The 21,318-nt window shown below is 39.3% G+C and overlaps 3 protein-coding genes across 3 annotated transcripts; all 3 read left to right on the forward strand.

Moving 5' to 3' along the window:
* Positions 1-1,802: 1,802 nt before the first annotated feature.
* On the forward strand, positions 1,803-6,208 carry LOC310941081 (DEP domain-containing mTOR-interacting protein; the record flags this gene model as incomplete). The annotated part of the gene is made up of 9 exons (XM_083906163.1): positions 1,803-1,888; positions 1,984-2,162; positions 2,267-2,390; positions 3,360-3,538; positions 4,027-4,224; positions 4,321-4,452; positions 4,550-4,620; positions 5,891-5,995; positions 6,083-6,208. Exons 1-9 carry the CDS (start codon positions 1,806-1,808, stop codon positions 6,206-6,208), a joined length of 1,197 nt encoding a protein of 398 aa, XP_083762289.1. The 5' UTR covers positions 1,803-1,805.
* A 1,420-nt stretch (positions 6,209-7,628) lies between these two features.
* Positions 7,629-11,276, forward strand: adnpa (activity-dependent neuroprotector homeobox a). The gene is made up of 4 exons (XM_083906463.1): positions 7,629-7,826; positions 8,260-8,372; positions 8,629-8,721; positions 8,820-11,276. Exons 2-4 carry the CDS (start codon positions 8,265-8,267, stop codon positions 11,127-11,129), a joined length of 2,511 nt encoding a protein of 836 aa, XP_083762589.1. The 5' UTR covers positions 7,629-7,826; positions 8,260-8,264; the 3' UTR covers positions 11,130-11,276.
* A 2,262-nt stretch (positions 11,277-13,538) lies between these two features.
* Positions 13,539-18,339, forward strand: LOC310941001 (bcl-2-like protein 1; the record flags this gene model as incomplete). The annotated part of the gene is made up of 3 exons (XM_083906072.1): positions 13,539-13,614; positions 16,253-16,901; positions 18,199-18,339. The coding sequence occupies exons 2-3, from the start codon at positions 16,368-16,370 to the stop codon at positions 18,337-18,339; spliced, it is 675 nt and encodes a 224-aa protein (XP_083762198.1). The 5' UTR covers positions 13,539-13,614; positions 16,253-16,367.
* Positions 18,340-21,318: the final 2,979 nt, after the last annotated feature.

Below are 21,318 nucleotides of genomic sequence, written 5' to 3' on the forward strand. Positions count from 1 at the left end.
TACATACAAGGCCCTGAATAATCAGGCACCTTCTTACATTTGTGACTTAATCACTTTATATCAACCGAATAGACCACTGCGCTCCCTGAACTCAGGTCTACTGGTTATTCCTAAAATAACTAGAAGTAGAATCGGTGGTAGAACATTTAGCTACCAGGCTCCTCTCCTGTGGAACCAACTTCCGCTTTCAGACAGTCTGACTCGGTCTCTGCCTTTAAGGGTAGACTGAAAACCTACCTTTTTAACATAGACTATAGTCAAAGCTAGATCAGGTATGTCCTGATTAGAATAGTCTATCTTATGCTGCCATAGGCTTAGACTGCTGGGGGAATTTCCCATCATGCACTTAGAATGAGCACACAGACTTTGCACGAGCCGCACTTTCTCTACCCCGTCCTCGATTTTTCATCCCTCACCACTTACCCGATGTCCCCCCATGAGATGTAGCACATAAATCCACATGTAGCACAACTGATTTTTAATCTCTTACAGTTCTGCTGACACCAGTGAACGACATGAGGTCAGGACAGGAAAGAGAACTCCGTCATTTTCAAGTCTCTGACCACAACATTCTTCACTACAGGCTGTGACAAACCCAGTGATCCAGATGGATCCTGGCATTGAAAGACTTTTCACTTTTTATTCTTTGTCATTATGTATTGTATGTTTTTGGTAACATCTACTGCACGTCTGTCCATCCAGGGAGTGGATCCCTCACCTGTGGTTCTCCCTAAGGTTTCTACCCTTTTCCCTGTTATAAGGGTTTTTTCCCTGGTAGTTTTTCCTTACCCTGGTCGAAGGTCTAAGGACAGAGGATGTTACCAACCCCGTGAAGTCCCGTGAGACAAACTATGTTTTGTGGGCCATACAAATAAAGATTAATTAATTAATTAATTAATTAATTAATTAATTAATTAATTGATTGATTGATTGATTGATCTTTACATATTTCATTTATTTTTCATTAGTTTTCATTTTTATTTAGCTCTTTATTTTTGTTTTTAAAATTAAATAAATAAAATAAAAATAAAAGTTTTTACAGCAGGTTCGGTAGCTTTTATTTTATGTAAATGCTGGGTTTGTATTCGTTTTAGTTTTTTGTAATATGGAGTATTTGCATATTAAGTGCAAGATTCAAAAAGGTCCTATAAGTATTGTGTCATAAAAACCCATAAAAGTTGCCATTTTAAAAATGCATTAGGACACATTCCTGAAACAAATGAAGTAGACTGAAGTGCAGAATGTGCATAAAACTGCTAAGGTTGGATGCAGTTAGTGTGTATCAACATAACAACATGAATAATAATAAATAACATGCCAATGGACCCTCATGAGACACATCACATCGCTTATGAGCCAGGAATGTCAGGAGCTCAGTCTGAGGAAAAACATGAGCAAAGTTAAAAGTCTTATGTCACACACTGTAAAGAAAAACACATGGAGAACATTTTATTATGAATGAAAACTTTGTCTCAAAGCCAATCTTTTAAAATTGCTGGCAGAGAAAAAAATAAACACATTTTCATAAAAGGCTTACATATGAAGTACATTTACAAAGAAAAAAAAGAGCACCTTTTCATTACAGTCTGAGTTAGTTTGGTAACACAATTTACTTTCTGTTAGTTAAATTTCAGTCTTTAAATAACTAAAATAACCTTGCTGACAGTTTGGCTCTCTTTCTCTGTGTATACACAACATCTCTCCCACACGTCTTCGAGTGTGTGTTTCTGGGGCTATTTTGTCAACACTTAGGTGCATAACATCAAGTGATTTACACTTCACTTTCTCATTCAGAGATAACAAACATGGAGCGAACAAGTAGCATTAGGAGGAAAACTGTGGTAAGACAACATAAGGCTGAAGTCATGATTGCTGGGGAACAACTCAGGTAAGAGTGCACCTACAGCTCTTTGAAAGACTTTTTTTAGATGCAAGTCTCAGACATGTGGTTGTTGTCAGGATGAATATGAACTTTGTTTCAAGGTTGAGACTTCATGATGCAAAGCTGATAAAGGACCGACGCTACCACCTGCGCACATACCCCAATTGCTTTGTAGCACAGGAGCTTATAGACTGGCTCGTGAGCCACAAGGAAGCTCCAGATCGAGCAACGGCTGTGTGTCTCATGCAGCACCTCATGGACCATGAAATTGTTCATCACGGTAAGGAGGCACCAAGGCAAGCCCAAGACGAGAGATAACTCAATAACTCTTTTGAACAAATGAGAAAGACACCTGAGGTGAAACTGTATGCTGCTCTTTCTTAGTCTGTGACAAGAGATCAGTTTTCAAAGATGCCAAACTGCTGTACCGCTTCCGGAAGGATGATGGCACAGTTCCATTTAATATGGAGGTGAAAGTCTTCATGCGAGGACAGCGGCTATATGAACAGTAAGCAGGATCAGCTAATCCCTACAGGTGTAATGCCAATCATATTTATTTTCACATACAACATGACTGAGAGCATTGAGTTTAAACTTACGTACCTAGAAATACAGGGTTTTCTGCAGCTCAGTAATCTTGTCAAAGGCGGACAGAGTACACAGTTTCATTACTTGAGTAAAAGTACAGATACCCCTTGCTAAATTTTACTCAAGTACATGTAAAAGTACTACAGTCAGATCTCTACTTAAGTAGAAGTACTGAAGTATTGTTTTAAAAAGTACTTGAGTATCAAGAGTACAATAGTACATTTTCTAAATATTGCATTACTACTGCCACAGTGCCTACATTTACATATAGAAACGTCCAACATGGAGTTATGAAAAATGTTCATGTTAATGCCTTGAAGAATGTAAAAGGAATTGAAAGTAAAATCAGGTCATTTTCATCTTTTTACCTTTTATGTTGCTTTATTTATTATTATAAGTAAATATTATTATTTCTCACTTGGCCACAAGACAATAACACAATGGCAACGCTCTGACAAACCTCTGCTAGAGTTTTCATGGATTTTTTGTGTCTACATTTGAACTTGACTGTGTTAAACACACAGCAAACACTTGAAGCGAAGACCTACTGCGTCTTCATCCATTGTTTCGTTCATGGTTTCGGCTCTCCACTAAATCTGACCATGGAGTTGGGTTGTTATTTTTTTAGAAGAAGTAACGGGTACTCACGGTTATGGGTAGAAATGTATTGGAGTAAAGTGTACAATATTTGCCTCTCAAATGTACTTGAGTAAAGTCATGAGTACACCCCAAAAATGATACACGAGTAAAGTACAGATCCCTCAAAATTCTACTTAAGTACTGCACTCAAGTAAATGTACTGTTACTGTCCGGCTCTGAATCTTGTCTTGTGTTTCTCATGTTTCTCATATCATTTGCATGTTGCAGTTTTTGTGCCTGTTTTCTTCAGTCTCATAGGGGATAAGAACTCTATAATGCAGCTCAGAGAGGAGCATGGTATCTCTTATCAGCGTGCCTTTCCTGGCTGCCAGTTGATTGACTGGCTCCTTCAGAACGGAGAGGCAGAGAGCCGGCGTCAGGGGCTGGGGCTCTGCTGTGCACTGCTGGAGAATGGCATTATGCATCATGGTGAGGAGAAGCCATTCACCTTCTATGTATGGTACTAGATGTGAGCAATCTTTGCAATCTAATCAAATCATTCATCTATCTACTTTTAAACCAAGGATATTTATGTGTTGGAAACAAGGAAATTGCATATGGTCAAATTTACCTCAACACAAATAATTAGGCCTAAAATCAAATGAGTGTAAGAAATATAAATATAAATTGTTGATTCTGTATTTTTAAATCAATATCATATTTCATACATAATATTTTGTTTTTCACAAATGTGTACAATATAATAAATATGATGATTATTAATGCAATAGCCTTTAAAAATTGGAAAAGTCATCACATATACCTGATCGATATATTGATATATCAATATACTGTTGCCCAGCACGAGACTCTTTTTGAGCTTTAAAACATTACTGCTTTGTACTTTCTCTCTCTCTCTCTCTCTCTCTCTCTCTCTCTTTCTCTCTCTCTCTCTCTCTCTCTCTCTCTCTCGTCAGTGGAAAATAAGCACGATTTCATCGACAGTGGACTTCTTTATCAGTTCTGCATCAATTTCCGTCGCAGACGCCGATTGTCTGAACTATTAAATGAAAGTGAGCAGGACACTGATGGAGGTGTGGCTCTTGAAGACAACCACTCTGAGAGTCTGACTGTTGAGTGCAAACACCTCACTACCAACAGTGCTTTCCACTCTGGTAAATTCATGAAATAATATTTCCTGACCCTTTGCATTTCATAAATGTTGCAAGAACAAATTATTGAAAATATTTTCCGTACTCATTTCAAAATAGTTGGGCCAAGTAAAGACCTGAAACAAGTGACCAGTGGGCGTCGAGGCAGCCTGAATTCTCTTCAGCTTCACTCTGGTGCATTTCCACCTCTTGTGTCCTCCACCTCTGTGATGAGATGCAATCCTAAATCAGGCAAGTTCACATTCTTTAGGCAAATGCTTGGAAAAGCCGTCAGTATTTAATGTTCGGTTATGGGAGCATAAAAACTAAGCTTTTTATGATTTCACAGTGCTTCAAAGAACTGTTACATGTGAAAAGTTATTGGCACCTGGTGCGCCCTTCATCAAGAAAGTATTAACGGTGAGTTGGTGTAATGTCTTCACCTGATATTTTTGTGAGCTGAACGTTATTTGTGGATGACACATTTTGTCCGATCTTCACGAAACTTGACGTACATGATCCTTGGACCAAGCCTCACAAAAGTTCCCAGAAGGATTTTTTGATTTTCGGAAGCATTTGCCCGTCACTACCAGACGAAATCGGCGACACAGCCGCTAAACAGGAAGTCAGCACATATATCAGGAACGCTTTCACCTATCGAAACCAAACTTTGTACATGAACTCGGGACTCCAATATGAGGTAGCATAAGATCTGAAAAAAAAAAAATCATTAAAAAAGTATGGATATTTCACAGACTTATTTACATGACCACACCTAGGCAACTGTACACCTTCGTCACTGCTCCTACTCTAATGGTTTACTGACACAAGTGCTGCTCTGCCTTGCCACATCATCAGGATCATGCCATGGGTGTATAATAATAATAATAATGCATTATATTTAAGGCGCCTTTCAAGACACTCAAGGTCTTGAACACATAGAACCATGTGTTATATATATATTACATTTCACAGTCGTGGTGTTGAGTTGATGAGTGAAAACTTTTGAGAGTAATATTCCAATGATTACATCTATAAAAGCGTACAAATTAATATATTTACGGAAGATTATGTATTATTGTGTTGCTTTGCAGTGTTTAAAAAAAGACTGCAATGCATTCTGGGTAGGCAGCGGCCATTTCACCGAAACTGTAACTTACTATTACTATTACCGTACACACATTATTAAGTTGCTTTGTATCCACTGGGTAAAACAGGCATATTTATATATCCATAGACATCCTTTCCTGTTGGGCAACATTTGAGATTGCATGTTGAACCTGTCAGTAGTGAAAAAAAGAGGTTCATCTCACACTTTTAATGTTAATGCATTTATACACTAGGTGGCACTGTTGTGTTACATTTCACGTCTAAATACGATTAAATCATTACAATTACTGTAGATATTATCATATACAAATATGTTCTGTGTGTCTGTAAATCCAGAAACAGCTGTTACAAGCTGCTTGCATTAGTTCCTGCAGTTCCACCAGAAATGTATTCTCGTTTCAACAAAACACAGGATAATTCAAGCCTTTTTCTTTGATGACCTTGTTAGACAGACTACTGTCTTGTCAAATCAAAGCAGTGACTATTTTGGAAAGTCATTTTCCATCTGAATCAGTGCAGATCAACAACAACAAAAAATCCTACTGGATGTGTTATTATGTATATCTCACGATAACCACAGGTGTTAGGAGACGCTCTGGGTTGGGGTTTTGTTGTCAGAGGCAGTTCTCCCTGTTATGTGCAAGCTGTTGACCCTGGAAGCCCTGCAGCAGCTGCTGGGGTGAAGGTGAGTTCGATGTACATGATATAATTATTTTAGATTATATTATCCCCCCCCCCCACCCACATGAACATGTACCTGCTTTAATCTTAGGTACGGCAGTTTGTGTGCCATTTGAATGGACAGTGTGTTCTCTACCTGGACTACAGAACCCTCACCAGGCTGGTGATGACTGGACCTCGCACTGTTGTACTGGAAGTGATGGAGCCACTGGAATGACAACATGTTTTCAAATCAGCTTTTTATTTTTGGACACACCGACATGAAAAACACTAAGTATGATCAGAGTCAAAAGAATACTTTATTGATCTCAGGGGGAAATTGGGTGCAACATATTTGCTTCTTAAAAAATAAAAGGTCTTGTCCTAGTTTAATTTTGCAAATGGCAATGTGGGTTAGCACTCTTGCCTTTGCAACACAAAGACCCAGGTTCACGATACCATTGGAACAACTTGGACACCCTAAATTGACCATGAGAGTGGGTGGTTGTTTGTCTCTAATAGTCCCTGTGATGGACTGGCAACCTGTCCAGGATCTACATTGCCTTTTGCCCTATGTCAGCTGATATTGGCACCAGTTGGATCCTGGGAGCTGATTGGTCCTGCACAGGACGTACCAGTACGAAAGGCCTGATCAATCCCAGCTGCAGTGGACTTCCTTGATCCACTCACAGCCAGACTGTCACCAGACATTTTTGTGCTTGGTTATTAAAATGGTGTGTTTTACTTGTTGCTGGTGGTTTCTTTAGCGTTGGGAAGATGGAGTGTCATTATTCATGTTGTGATCAGAGTCAGTGTGATCGTCAAAGGTTTTCTCTCATTTGTTCAGATCAGATTTCATCATTTAGCCACTTGATAACATCAGAAACAATTCAGCTTCTTTGTGCTTTGAACACTTTTGTCACATTGATGTGAATGATTCTTTCCTTTTCTACATTATCAACTGCTTGCATCAGGGTGACAGTACAAACATGTATTGTACTGGTTTTCCATTTTAATAGTTGTTAATTATCTGAATTGATTTCTCTTGGTGCTCATAGATGAAAATGAATCTGATGAACAGATCTGTAATAACTTATAGCCTCAGGTAGAGTAGGTATATAATTCAACAATATGCACTGAGCTGTAATACTGTATACATAAACTAATGTTTCATCCTGCAGTATGTCATTTCTAACACTATCATGTAAGGTGAAATGTAAATGTGGCTCCTGTTCAGACTCTTGTTATTAATCAAACAGGGAGAGTTCATCATTGTACATTTTCATCATTGTTAACATACAAATACTGAGAAATGAATCAAAGCAAGTAAGACAAACCCGGTTATGGTTAAATAAGCTGAGTGTGTGTATTTTTGCATTTTGTATTTTGATCTCCAGAACAATAATCATAAGATTGTGTAACTAACATTGAAATTTCATTAAAAAAAAATATGAAACTTTTCACCATTCATCATCTGCCCAGCTCTGTGCGACGACTTCCGCCTATTTGTCGTCGCCATTTTGGATCGAGTTGGCTCACTGACGGTGATGCTGTTAGCTAGCAGGCTGGGCTGAGCACCGGTGCAAGCTTGAGAAGTAAAGACTGGACACCGGGACATTGTTGTGTCGGGAGTCTTCACATTTGGAATCCCTCGCTTTCATGAGATGTTTAGCACAAAGCTCCAGCTTTTGTCTCTGCAGAGCAGATGCGCTTAGCTTAGCCGTGAAGTCTAAGAGTCTCAGATCGAACATCAGCTCATTCTGCTCCAGACCAGACTAGACCAGACCACAAACGTCTTTGTTGACACTACACGTGTAGTACGAGTCCCTGTGAACCGAGTCAGCTTCACTCACACGGTGAGTAAAACACCGTATGTGCATTAATTGTGTAAAAATAAATGTATTTATCGCTAGCTTGCGGTGCGGCGTTAGCATGCGTGCTAAGCTTCTGACAAAAGCGCGCAGTGGTGCTAACTGATGCTAGCATAACAACGCTAGCCCCCAAAGCACAGTACAACGTGTTCAATTTGGACGTTGGTGCTCACAGTGGAGCAGGACGGAGGACACGCGTGTTCTCACCTGTTCTGTAAGTCAGCACTGACGGCTAAACACAGAAGGCTTATGTGCTGCAGGTCCTTTCTCACTGCACTGGGCCCTCGTTTATCTTCATCATCATCGACTTTTTTTTCATTGGCTAACAATGATTTGTGGGATGACGAGAACTATTTATGTGTTTGTAAGTTAATGCTAACGTTCAAAAATACAACCTCGTACTATAATTGTTTTTCAGGAGAGATGTATCAAGTTCCAGTGAATAACCTTACAAGAATCAGAAGAGCAAGAAAACAAGTGAAACATGCTCTTGGAGACATTGGTCTGGAGTTCTGCAAAGAGGCTGTTGAGGTGAGTACACATCTCAAATGTGTGTAACATCTTCTAAGGCATTATAAAGTTATTAATATGTAACATCATTTGATTTAATTTTAAAAGTAAGTCGTTGGAGAATATGTTATTTTAAAATGTGAGGGATATACAAGCTGTGTCAGATCAGTGAACTTTGTGAAAATACATTGTGGTTAATATGACACTCTGTATCATGAAAGCTGAATACTTTCTGAGAAGAACAAATGTGTATTGACATTATATTTTTTCTCCACAGGAGTTCAAAGAGTTTTGCCCTGATGAGCAGTTTGTAAAAAGCAGTCTTTGCCTTGATATATGTGCATGGGATCCATCATATTCTAAAACACAGGTACATTTCAAACTGTGCTCAAATGTTTTCAAATGATTCACAAAAAGTGCCAAACGTCACCTAATGCCATTGTTTCTTTTCCCTGTAATGTCTGATAGGATTACAGATCAAAACCATTTTGCTGCACAGAGTGCCCGTTTTCTTCCAAGTACTACTCGGGCTACAAGAATCACTTCCGCAATGTACACAGGAAAATCTTTGACAGTAAAATTCTGCTCAACTGTCCATACTGCACATTTACTGCAAGCAAGAGAACTTTAGAGACGCATGTTAAGATATTCCATTTACCCAGTTCTTCACGGCAGAACTATGGGAACGTGCCGAGAACTGCGCTGCGGAAGATTGACAAACCACATGATAAAATCAGGCATGGAGAAGGTGTGGAAAGAGCAATGTACTTTTGCAAAAAGTGCACATTCCGGGACAGTCTCTACAACATTGTGAGAAGGCACATCTATAGGGAACATTTTAAGCATACTGTCGCTCCATATCTTGGAATGGTGTCTGAATCATCTGTCAAAAATGGTGCAAATTCTGTCAGTGGTAACAACATCCTCTGTAAACGCTGCCAGTTTTCCACACGTAGCTACGAGGCTTTAGTGCAGCACGTTATAGAGTACCATGAGCGCATTGGTGCTCAAGTAACCACCATGATTGGACATGCTAATCTTCTTGTCTCCAGGGCTCAAACCCTACCAGTTTCTTCTATGTTGGTTAACAGGGGCCACACACTTAAAGTTGACCCAACAGCACAACCAGTAATTGGTTATTTGAAGCCAGCGCCCTCTGTTAAAAATCAGTCCCCAGTTGTAGCCAAACAGGTGCGTGTTTCAGTTCCTGGCAACAGCACTGCGGCTGAGGCTAATGCTACAGGTGTATGTACAGCTCAAACACAGAAGTGGAAAATCTGTACAGTTTGCAATGAGCTTTTCCCTGAAAACCTCTACAGTGCCCATTTTGAGAGTGCACACAAGGCTAAGAGAGTATGGGCACTGGCCAAGTACATCATGAAAATCCACAACTTCACAAGCAAGTGCTTGCTTTGCAACCGCTACCTGCCCAGTGACACACTACTCAACCACATGCTGATTCATGGGCTCACCTGTCCACAGTGCCACTCTACTTTCCACAGTGTTGAAAAAATCATGGAGCACGTGGCACAAACACACCCTGAGGATTTTGTCGGACCCCCTGGTGCAACACCACTAACATTTGATCTCACCATTAAACAAGAGAAGTCCAGCAATGTCCAGCTTGTTGTTCTAACGTTTAACATGAAGGAATCTGCCAATGGTCAAGATCAGTCTGCATCTGCTCAAAACAGTGCCCCACCTGTGGTGAAACTGAGTGCTCCTCGAATGACTGACAGAAAAAGTGAACTCAGTAGAAGTTTCCCAACTCACAAGAGCGAGGTAGGGAAGACGCTGTGTCCGCTGTGTTTCACCATCCTCAAAGGTCCCATCTCTGAGGCTTTGGCCATGCATTTAAGGGAACGACACCAGGTGCTCCAAACGATGCACCCCGTTGAGAAAAAGATGACGTACAAATGCATTCATTGCTTAGGAGTCTACACTAGTAACATGGTGGCCTCCACGATAACACTGCATCTTGTGCAGTGCAGAGCTGTTGGAAGGAACCAGGCAAGCCAAGGCTTCAAGTCTGCCCTGACTCTCAACTCATCAGGGGCTGGCTTCTTGAAGAGGCAGCCAGCAACACTGGCCATGTTGAATCCAAAGAGAATGAAGATCAGCAAGGAGTCAAAGTTTTCTTCCAGCACTATTGGAAATCAAGCTGATTCTGATGGTCTTGCTTTGGATCCAAGAAGCTATGAGCACAAGACCTACGAGGCCAGGAAAGATTTCCTGACTGCCTACTTCAACCGGCGACCGTACCTCTCTCCTCAAGAAGAGGAAAAGCTGTCTGCAAGTCTGTGGTTGTGGAAGTCTGACATTGCTAGTCACTTTGCGAACAAACAGAAGATTTGTGCAAAACAGTGCGAGACCAAGAAGTTGTCTGTTTTGCTTGGCTTCGACATGCATGCGCTCAAGAAAGTTAAGCATGACTTGATGTTTGATGAGAGCAAGACCGAGATCTCTTCAGTCGGCAGATCTGTAGGCCTCAAGTCTGGTATTCCAAGCACGGACCAATACAGACAGCGCAACACAAACTGTACTTTAAATTTCAGTACAAACATGGAGACTATTTCTATTGACTCAGACAGTGAGCCAGAAACAGAAGGGGGACCTACTGAGAATGGAAATGTTGATGTGAACCAACAGGAGGTTGTAGAGTCCCAGGATCCACCAAACCTGACGGAGCCCACAGAGAGTGCCAACACAGATGACACTTTGAGAGAGGAGAGTTCTTTGCAAGATGTGGAAGCAAACCAGGAGGTGACTCTCTGTTAGTGCTTCTACGTACAGTGGTGTGTCGCTTCAGTTCATCACTTAACGTATGTATAAACAAAGATGAGGCCAGACACACAAATGAGATGGGTTACTAAAATATTTCCACACATTTAACTCATTACCAGTGCTGGAATAGATGGGAAGAAATTACAAGTTAGTGCATATTTAAGTGACTATGTATTTGAACTATTATTCTTTTAGTATCTTCATGAAATCTGTTATTCACTGGTTATTGGTCACATTATTTAGGATTATATGAAATTCTTCCATATGTTTTTTTTCCTTAATGTGACAAAGAACTGTTGTAGAACATGTTGTCATTTCACATTTAGAAAGTGTAGTACATGCTAAATGCTTATGTACACGTTTTAATAAATATGTTTGTTACAAAATATTTCTACACTGTTCACTGTGTGAAAACAAACATTTCAGTAAGGAGGTTCAAAGCTTAATATCAGCTCAGTAATAGTTTTACTTAAAGTAGAGTTTTTATATAGTTGGAGAGTTTTAGAAATGTGCCTTTTAATGTCTGTATGTTGAAAGATGACAATGTAGTTGGTGATCATCTATGTCTATGAATGACAATATGTTATATATATATATATATACATACATACATATATCTTGACAAACACAGCTAGAACTCATTTGAAGATCGAGACCAGGAACATTTAAAAAATGAACATTAATGACAAATCACTATTGTCTACATCATCTAGTTCAGGGTGCGACATCATGCCACTTCCAGCTGCTTGTGTGTGACCATCAGAAAAAAGACAAGCTGTTGAACAGCTACATGATATTTAATAATACTAGTTGTATTTGAGGCTCTAATTGGGGAAATATCTTTAAAATAAGAATAAAAGGAGGACAAGCATAAACTAGAAAGAAAACAAAGTTATTATCATGATAAAGTGTGAGGGGGAGGAGACGGAGTGCTCGGCTCGCTGCATAATGTCTGTTCCTGTTCGTCCAGCAGTCTACTCCTGCGGCGACGCAACTGAGCCGTGGTTCAGAGTTCACTTGAACCATGCCGCCGAACTAGAAGCTTTATTTCAAGAGGAACATTTGAAGTTGAACTATTAATGTGGAGAATGCTCTCGGGAGCTGACTGATGTCCTCACCTAGGTTTGGGAGGAGATCCTACACACACACACGCGCGCACACACACACATACACCCACAGCCAGTATGACTCTGAATCTTATCCTCAGTGGGTTGATGGTGTTGGTTCTTCCATGATCTTGTTCTCAACAATGACTCCGTGTAATCATTACAGGTTTTCAACTGGAACATTTAACCAAGATCTGGGATGTGTGCTGAAAGTGCTCCCTGTATTTCTTTGAGCAGTTGAGCACACAACATCAATATTTATTTAGTTATCTGGATAAATCAATCAAAGCTCTCTATCCTTTATTCATTTCTGTTATTGTTGATGTGGTTATTACTATTAAAATTGTATTTATTGAGGAGGTTATACAGACACATACAACTGCAGCCACACAAGTTTACCATTATATCATCTTCATTTATTTATTGATTTGATTTGTATGTTTTTGTACTTTTATTGATTTGTTGTTTTGGTCATTTGTCAGGGGCCTGTTTCAGAAAGCAGGTTGAGCAGCAGGACTACAACAGCTGAAATTCCCTTTACACGGGGTTCCCGCTGTCATGAAAAGCGTAATGTAAAGTGGGCCTAACTCTGAGTGAAGCCTGTGCATGAGGTTTTAAAAAGCCCTCATCGATCCTCCGACTTCTCCCCAGTGGAGTTGGAGATATTTATGCATGCATATGCAGAGAGTGAGCAAATACCCAAAAAAATAGCAGCAAAAGAGCAGGGGTTCTTGCTGCTTTGCTGATTGGAGAAAAAAAATAGTTTTTTTTCTTGATTATGCCACTTATTCAAACACCAAAAGTTCTTGACAGCAACTAAAGATGAAATATAAAAATGTAGTTAAAAAAACCCTGCTAAAAAGTGACTGCAATCTTGTGGCGACGTGATATTGCCAACAGGTCCACAGTCAAATATGTATGTTTTTACGACAAAAGACAAAGTGTTAGGAACAACATTGATAAACGCGGATTAGACACTAGAGGAAACCTGTGAAGTTGACTTCAACCAGCTCGTCCAACAAAGCACGTCAAACCATTAAGTTATGAATACATTGATGGATGGATTAATTAATTAACTAACTAAAAAATATATAACATACATATAATATACAGATTTAAACAGCAACGCATATTAACTTTGTTTTACAAAAGAAATCCGCATTCTTTTCGAATGATTGTGACGTCAGTCTGGGCCCCCAGATTTCCGGCGCGTCTCGGCCGATGATTGGTGCAGGAGCAGCAGGGGGCGGGACCTTGAGGCCACAGCTTGTGCAGCTGCAGTGATGTCCATGTCCATGAAGACTCTGCTCCAACATTCACTCTAGTTTATCTTCATCACTGCGCGTCCAGAGGGAAACGGGATTAAAGCAGCTGTGAGTAAACCTGCGAAGCACCAATGACTGGGATTAAAGATCGGATTATGATGGAGTTTGTAGTTTGTTCATCTCGCAGCGTTTCCTGTGGACTGTTTAGAAACAGCTAGTTAGCACCTGAAGCTAAAGCTGTAAGTGTGTACGTAACTTGGAGCTGTCAGCAGGGGCTACAATGTTTCTAAGAGTTAATGTTACTTCATGTCACAGTGCACAATGTTCCAGCATTAGCTCGTTAGCTTATTTATTTAATTTGCAGATGATGCGAGTTCTCTCATAGTTTCGATTCTTTTCATGAAGTGTGTGCACGAGCTGTGTTTGTACACCTCACTGTGCACGAGCTGAGCGCTGACCTGACATGAGACAATAATATAAATACAGGATATTATCATTTATCACGCCCACAATAACAATAACAACAACAACAACAACAACACGATTGTGGCGAATTTCCAAAACAATTACACAATTATTTTTTTTACAGTGGTCACAAAAATATCACACATTTCACATAGTCATGTATTTATTCATTTATTTTTGAACGGGTGTTTTTGCGTTAAGCACATTTATATATGGAAAGTGCTATATAAATAAAGATGTATTGATTTAGCTATCTAAGTAATTCGTTTATTAGTCTGGTCGTTCTCCTCTGACGTCAGGCAGAGAGGAACTGCTGCTGACTAAATATTTGATCATTTTCAGACCATCCATCCATTATCCACTGCTTTATCCTCCACAGGAGGGTCACAGCGGGTGCAGTGCCAATCTCAGCTGACATAGGGCGATAGGCAGGGTTCACCCTGATAGGTGGGGTCACACCCTCACCAGTCCATCACAGGGACACATATAGAGAAAAAACAACCACTCACATTCACACCTACGGTCAATTTAGAGGGACCATTTCAACTAATCCCCATATGCATGTTTTTGGACTGTGGGAGGAAGCGGGAGAACCCGGAGAAAACCCACGCACACACAGGGAGAACATGTGACCTCCATGCACAAAGGCCCATATTTCACCCAGGGCTCGAACCCGGGTCTTGATGCAAAAGCAAGAGTGCTAACCACTACACCGACCGTATGGCCCAGGCTGAGTGATGAGGCTTATAAATAATATTCCAATATGTACAAGATATGTTGTGATTTCTCTGAACAGGAGAGTGAGAAATCCCTGTGAATACACTCTATAATTACTGTTTATGGTCTGTATTACATGCTTAAAATACAGTAATTACGCCTTGAATTTGTAGATGTTTGAAAGAAATGATTGAATTTAGTTGGTATTGCCTCAAAAGTGTTTTTAGTGGTCCACTAACTTATGAAACAGCATCTCAAAACTCTATCATGTTCTACAGGAAACAAAACAATATGTGGACAACACTAAAGAAAAAACTTTTTCAAGAGGACACACACCAGGATACAAATCATGCACATAATAATATAATAATATACTCTTTTTATAGCCAGTGCTGAAAAACACTTAATAAAGTTCAGGATAAAGTAACAAAAATGTTTAACTTAAAAATGCCAATAGAGCCAATCAATATGCTTTTGGCTCTAAAGAGAAAAACATTACCTATCTTTATTTACTGATATAAAACAAAGTCAACCCACCATCCATTAACACATTGATGAGTTAGTGAGATTAAAAAAGTGGAAAGAATAACTTAGTAACTTCCTAAAGCTTAGAAAATAACAACAATTTTAATACTGTATGTATAAGATCTACTATTATATTTATATATATATACTATCATAGTGGTGATGGATGGAAACAGACTCTCATAAGATACATCTCTACACCTTTTTTCATGGTTTGATGTTTTCTCTCTTTTTTTGTTAAAAAGTAATAATAAGCTGTTGCTAAAATTAACTTGTTTGTTAAAAATGTTAAAAATAAATCTAATATCTTTCCTTTTTTGTTAAAGTGTTTGTGTAAATGTTTATGTGGCTGTTAAATGTATGTTTTTGTTAAAAATGTATGGATATGAAATAACAACACAACACATATATAATGATAATACCTGAAATAACGTATATCAAAAATAATTCAGTAATTACCTTTGATTTCAGATAAAACCTGGTTTATTTCTTTGTCTTTTTTCCGTTCAACATATTAATTATTCATGTTCCAGATACAATGAAATACCTAAAATTATGGTCAAATGCTGCTGAAACAAACAATTAAGCTTAAAGTTATAAATATTAATAAGTTACTTTTTTCAATATATATTTTTCAATATCCTTTCAATATTTGTAATATGATCATTTTATAATATTTATTGTATTTCACTAATTTCTTCAATATAATAAATATGATTATTAGCAATGCAACAGCCTTTAAAAGCAGGGAAGCCGTCACAGATACCTGATCATGATCTAACCATATCCGAAACCTAAGGGCGGATCTTGTCATGATACAGATACTGTATAATATTGATCAGTGGCCATGCTCAAAGTCACATTTCCTCCTCGTTGTGAAGCTCAGTTTGAACGTCACTGGTTAGTCTTGACTGTGTCTTCATGTCTTTATGCCTGAATGAATGGCAGCAGTGATAATAACACAGACTGAATGGATAACACAGTTGTATATAGTGGTATATATGTACTAATGTCACTTTGTCTCACCCCTGACTTCCAGAAACTCTGCAGTTGAAGGTGAGGAGGCTCTAATGTGACAGCTGGCTCATGGACAGGAGTGCCAGGAGAAACCATGGGGTGTGATTAGGCTTGACTGTGTGCTGGACTTTCACAGTATGGAGATCGTGTGGTACAGTAACAGAGAGCTGGTTGAGTTCTTTGTAGGCTATAAGCTGTGTCAGAGGAACTACCCAATCTCTCTGCTAAGGCCAGAAGGTCCAGGTAAAAGGACCGAGGAAGACGAGGCTGACTCAGCAGCCAGTAATGGCCTGCTGGACAACCGCAGGAGCAGGCGTGGTCAGCCAGAGATGCCGTCACCACCACACGGGGGCATAGAGGCCATAAAGGCAGCTCTCAGGGACTCTGCTGAGGAGTTTGAACTGCTCTTCAAACAAGCATTTAGTGACCTTTCCTTGAAGCTGGACATCACTCCTGACACAGCGTACCACAGCTTTAAGTGTGTGATGGATGAGGTGTTCAAGGACGGAGTCAATTGGGGACGAATCGTGGGCCTGTTTGTTTTTGGGGGGATTCTCAGTGTGGAATGTGTGGAGAAGGACATGAGTGAGCTGGTTTCCAGCATCGTAGACTGGATGACCATGTACCTCGACGAACACATCAGTCCATGGATCCAGATCCAAGGAGGCTGGGTGAGTCTCCACGCAATCATTTTTGTCCCTATAAGGAAGACAAGTCCCCACAATGTGACAGTGTAAACAGATTTAGGTCCTCACAACATTACAATTACCTGGAACACACACACATTTGCACAGCATTTGTAGTGAGGACACTCGGATATAACACCTTCCTGAGCCGCTAACCCTAACGAGACAACACATGTGAGGTTAAGTCAAGCTAGACAGCTGATAACAAATGTTGGATTTTTTGAACTTGCTTCTTCGTCTAAGCCTCAGCAGTAAAATAAGTTGCATCCATTACTGTGACATGGGCGGAGTCATATGCTCCGCACTCTTATAAATACAGTTCATTAATGTCGTTACAGTACAATAGTAACAAACACCATGTATTTAAGATGCAAAACAAATCAATGTAATGTTTTTTTCTTCATCTATTTTGTTTCTTTCCTGCATATATTACATAGTCTATATAACAAAATAACCCCTATGCAAACAAACAAACAAACCCAAAAAATGTCAAAGTTCAACTTCAACTTTCTTCTGGGACATTCTTGTTGTGAATGATATGTATTAAAGCTCCCATAGAGTGGTCCTGTTGCACATATATGTTAGTTATGGAGGTCTACTTACATACATTAACTTGTTTTTATGGTCAAAAACCTCCTAGTTGCTGTAAACGAGCCGAGACAGAGTCTTGTGATTGGCCAATACTATTCAGCACACCAGCTCTCAGAAGCACAGCTCCCCCCTCTGGAACGGTGGATACACTGCTACTCATTATCAAAACATTGTTTTAACAATGTTTAAAAATAGCTTCTTCACGACTCCCCGCCGCAGTCCCTTTTATGACTTTGACCCAGAGTCGGAAGACACTGTCGCTCGTGAAACACCTCCACAACGGACGTTATTCTTCTTCTGCGGTTCAATGTACGCAACCAGATGTGCCCGGACGAGTGCCCGGAGCAGGAGGATCAGCTGTTCAGGAGAACCGCTGTTTACGTAACCGGACCGGGTTTTTTCAGAGATCTCGCTGAGCCTGAGATTACAATAAAACACAGCGTTCTCAGCAGTGGCTGAACTGTTTGTTTAGAACCTTCAGGGCTTCATAAACAAGGTAATGACGCAGATACACACTAAAAAAACAGCGTTAATTGGAACTTCCGGTCTAGGTTCGCTTTAAAAGTGTGATTTTTCCCTCATTCACAAAGAAAGGTGTATATTTTAAAAATAAGAGAATGCTCATTGTAAGAATTGCTTTAATGTGGACAGAAGGAAACCTAACAAACCTGAACGTTATTTGCTCTTCCAGGACGGCTTTGCTGAGATATTCGGGCAAGACAGCGTTGCAGAAGCGAGGAGATGTCGGGAGACTTTGAGGAGATGGCTGCTGGTTGGAGCAGGGCTGCTCTCAGCCATAGTGATCGGCATTCTCATCTCTAAGAAGCAGTGAAGGTTCTGCATCAAGTTCACCATGGTTCACACGCCTGGTTTAATCCAGCTCTACAGTAACTGTTTACAGCAAGTCTGATCTGTTTGTGCACTGACAGAATATCCAGAATGATGTAGCCTGGTGAGCTCATTTGCTTCTCACCCACTTTTGTCCTGTGTCTCTTATTTTGTTGATTTGTTAACCCTCCACACAAGAAGTGCTTTAAATGAACCACATAAGCTAAAAACAAACCATTGACCACCATGACATGGTTTGAGGAAAGTTCTCATTTACTTTGTTTTTTAATTTGTGTGATATCCAAGGACCAATTTTTAATCATTTGACAGCTGACATATGTAAGAACTGTGTAACTCACACTGTACTAGCTTTTAAGGCATGCTTCAAAACAACAACTAAAATAACATATATATATATATATATATATATATACACATATTTTTCTTGTGTCTTTCTTTTGTTTTTATTATCGGTTGTTGTCAAAAAGGCCATATAAAATATACACATCAATAACAACAATATAACTGAACGTTTTCATTATATCTCTGATATATATATATATATATATATACTGTGTGTATATATATGTATGTGTGTGTGTATATATATGTACAGTACATATAGTGAGGACATTCATACGTGTGTGTGTATGTATGTATATGTTTATATATATATATATACACACAGTATACACACACACACACACACAGTATATACATATCACTGCTTCTTATTTATAAAATGAAGAAATGCCAGGTAAAGCAGTGTCCAACTGTCTACTGTATTCATGAAGAGGAACAATCTTCATCCATTCATTATCTATTCGCACACACAGATTAAACACAATAGATCCAACTAAATCCTTGCTGTCTGAATACTGTTCAGAATATAGGAGACCGTACTGTATGTGATAAAACCAAGTAAATCATCACAGATTAGATTATGTGGCCCTGCAGTAGACATTATATACTGAATTGATGTCAACCCCTAATTGGAGAGTCACCATCATTTCATACATAACATATTATGGTTTTAAAAGTGTGACGCTAAGCATAAACTCCACAGAAAACCAAAGGACTGATCAAGAATCTGCTAAATGGCACTCTATATTTGAATATGGTTGATTTACATACATACGTAATTATATGAATGTGAACAATAAAAAAAAAAGATATATAGATAAAATAAAAAAATGTATATGTATTTACACACCGATTTAAACAAACATAATTAATATGAAGCCATCAAATAGACCGTTGCACACAATAAAATACAGTAATAGTGTATTTAAGAAGTAAACTCATCATATTCATTTTGCTCATACACACTAACATGATTATACACAAAGAATATATGTCACAGTGTGAAGAGTGAAGATGACATTTCTTCTGTTTCTATAACACACACACACACATTATCTCTGAGCTGCAGGGCAGGGTTGGATGTCCTGTGTATAGAACACTGGAGCTGTAGTGCTGTAGTTTGACCTTTTGGGGGCGCTTGTGAACTAGATATTTCTATGTGACAGTGTAGGTGAAATTATGGTAGTTCCTTGCTGGTCCTGTCACAGTGTAGCGTTGATCTACTAACCACTACATGTATGTTTTGTCCATCAACAGCGTCAGGAGTAATCTTGTTCAACGTGACTTTGTTTTAGTCACTTTAGTCTAACTTGAAATGTCACAGATCAAAATCAAACAAAACTCCTTTAGAAACATGTTTCCAGTGAAATCCCTTTAGAGTGAGGTGAGGAAAGTGCTGGAGCACTAACGGACAGCTGTGTGACAGAGCTGGAGCAGGCCTGTGGTTGCTAATCTGTCCTTGTCATTTGTTGCCATTTCCCCAGAGCAGAGCTGACAGCTGCAGCAGATAAATAGCAGATAGTGACAGTTAAGGAAGAGGATAAATTATGGACACACTTGTCATACAATGCTTAGAATAAAAATAAATAATAATAATAATAATAATAATAATAATAAATAACACCAGTTGCTTGGCGAGTTTTCCCTGATTCAGTGGAATTTCGGGGCAAACTGTGGATGTGAAACCGATTGTGATAGGAACCCTAAAAATGTAATTTGAATTAAAAAAAAATGTTATGGTTAGGATGAGGTTACAGTTAAGGTTACTTATGGTTAAGTAAGCGCAAGTCTGCCGGAAATAAATGTAAATCAATGTCATGAAAACAAACCCTAACACAGTCTGGTTTTCTTCAGAGGAAATGACATTGACTTACATTATTTTCATGTATCTCACCTTAATAATAATAATAACTACTACTACTTACTTAACCATAACCTTAACCTCACCCTCACCCCAACCATTCAACATGTCTTCACCTTAAAATGTAATTATCAGGACAGGACAAGTCCCCATAATGTGACTCTTAAACAGATTTATGTCCCCACAACATAGCTGGATTGTTGGAGTAATAACTGGAAGACGCACAAACAGACTGCGAGAACACTAATGATGAAACTTTGGTGCAAGCAGAATGTGATTTATGTGCAGACTTGACTTGTTCTTATTTCATTTATTATGTATTTGACTCTGGTGGCTCTTGTGCGTTTCATGTGTAAATAGCTGGTGTGCAGTGTACGGTGCCTCACTGTCACTAACTGACAGGGAGTGTGTGGCTGCTGGTGCCAGCAGCAGGTGGATGCTTTGGTGTCTGCAGCCTCAGTGATAAGTTTATCAGTCACAGCCCAGTCCTCAGTGAGCTGCCATACCCTGTTACTGCTGCTCAGCACAAACACACGCCACACTCCACCTCTGTCTGCTGTTATTTGCATGACATTTCACATGAAATGTAATGTTTTCCATCCTAAAGAACTTCCCATAAAATATCTATTCTGACCAGCAATGGCATTTGATCGATGAGAAACTGCTCTATCTGAATGAACCATAACCACCGTCATCCAACAAATGCACCGAGAGCTTATCATGTGGGTTAAGTGTAATTAGTTGAATTCATTATTATTA

Source organism: Microchirus variegatus (assembly GCF_963457635.1).
Source record: "Microchirus variegatus genome assembly, chromosome: 19".
Lineage (NCBI taxonomy): Eukaryota > Metazoa > Chordata > Actinopteri > Pleuronectiformes > Soleidae > Microchirus > Microchirus variegatus.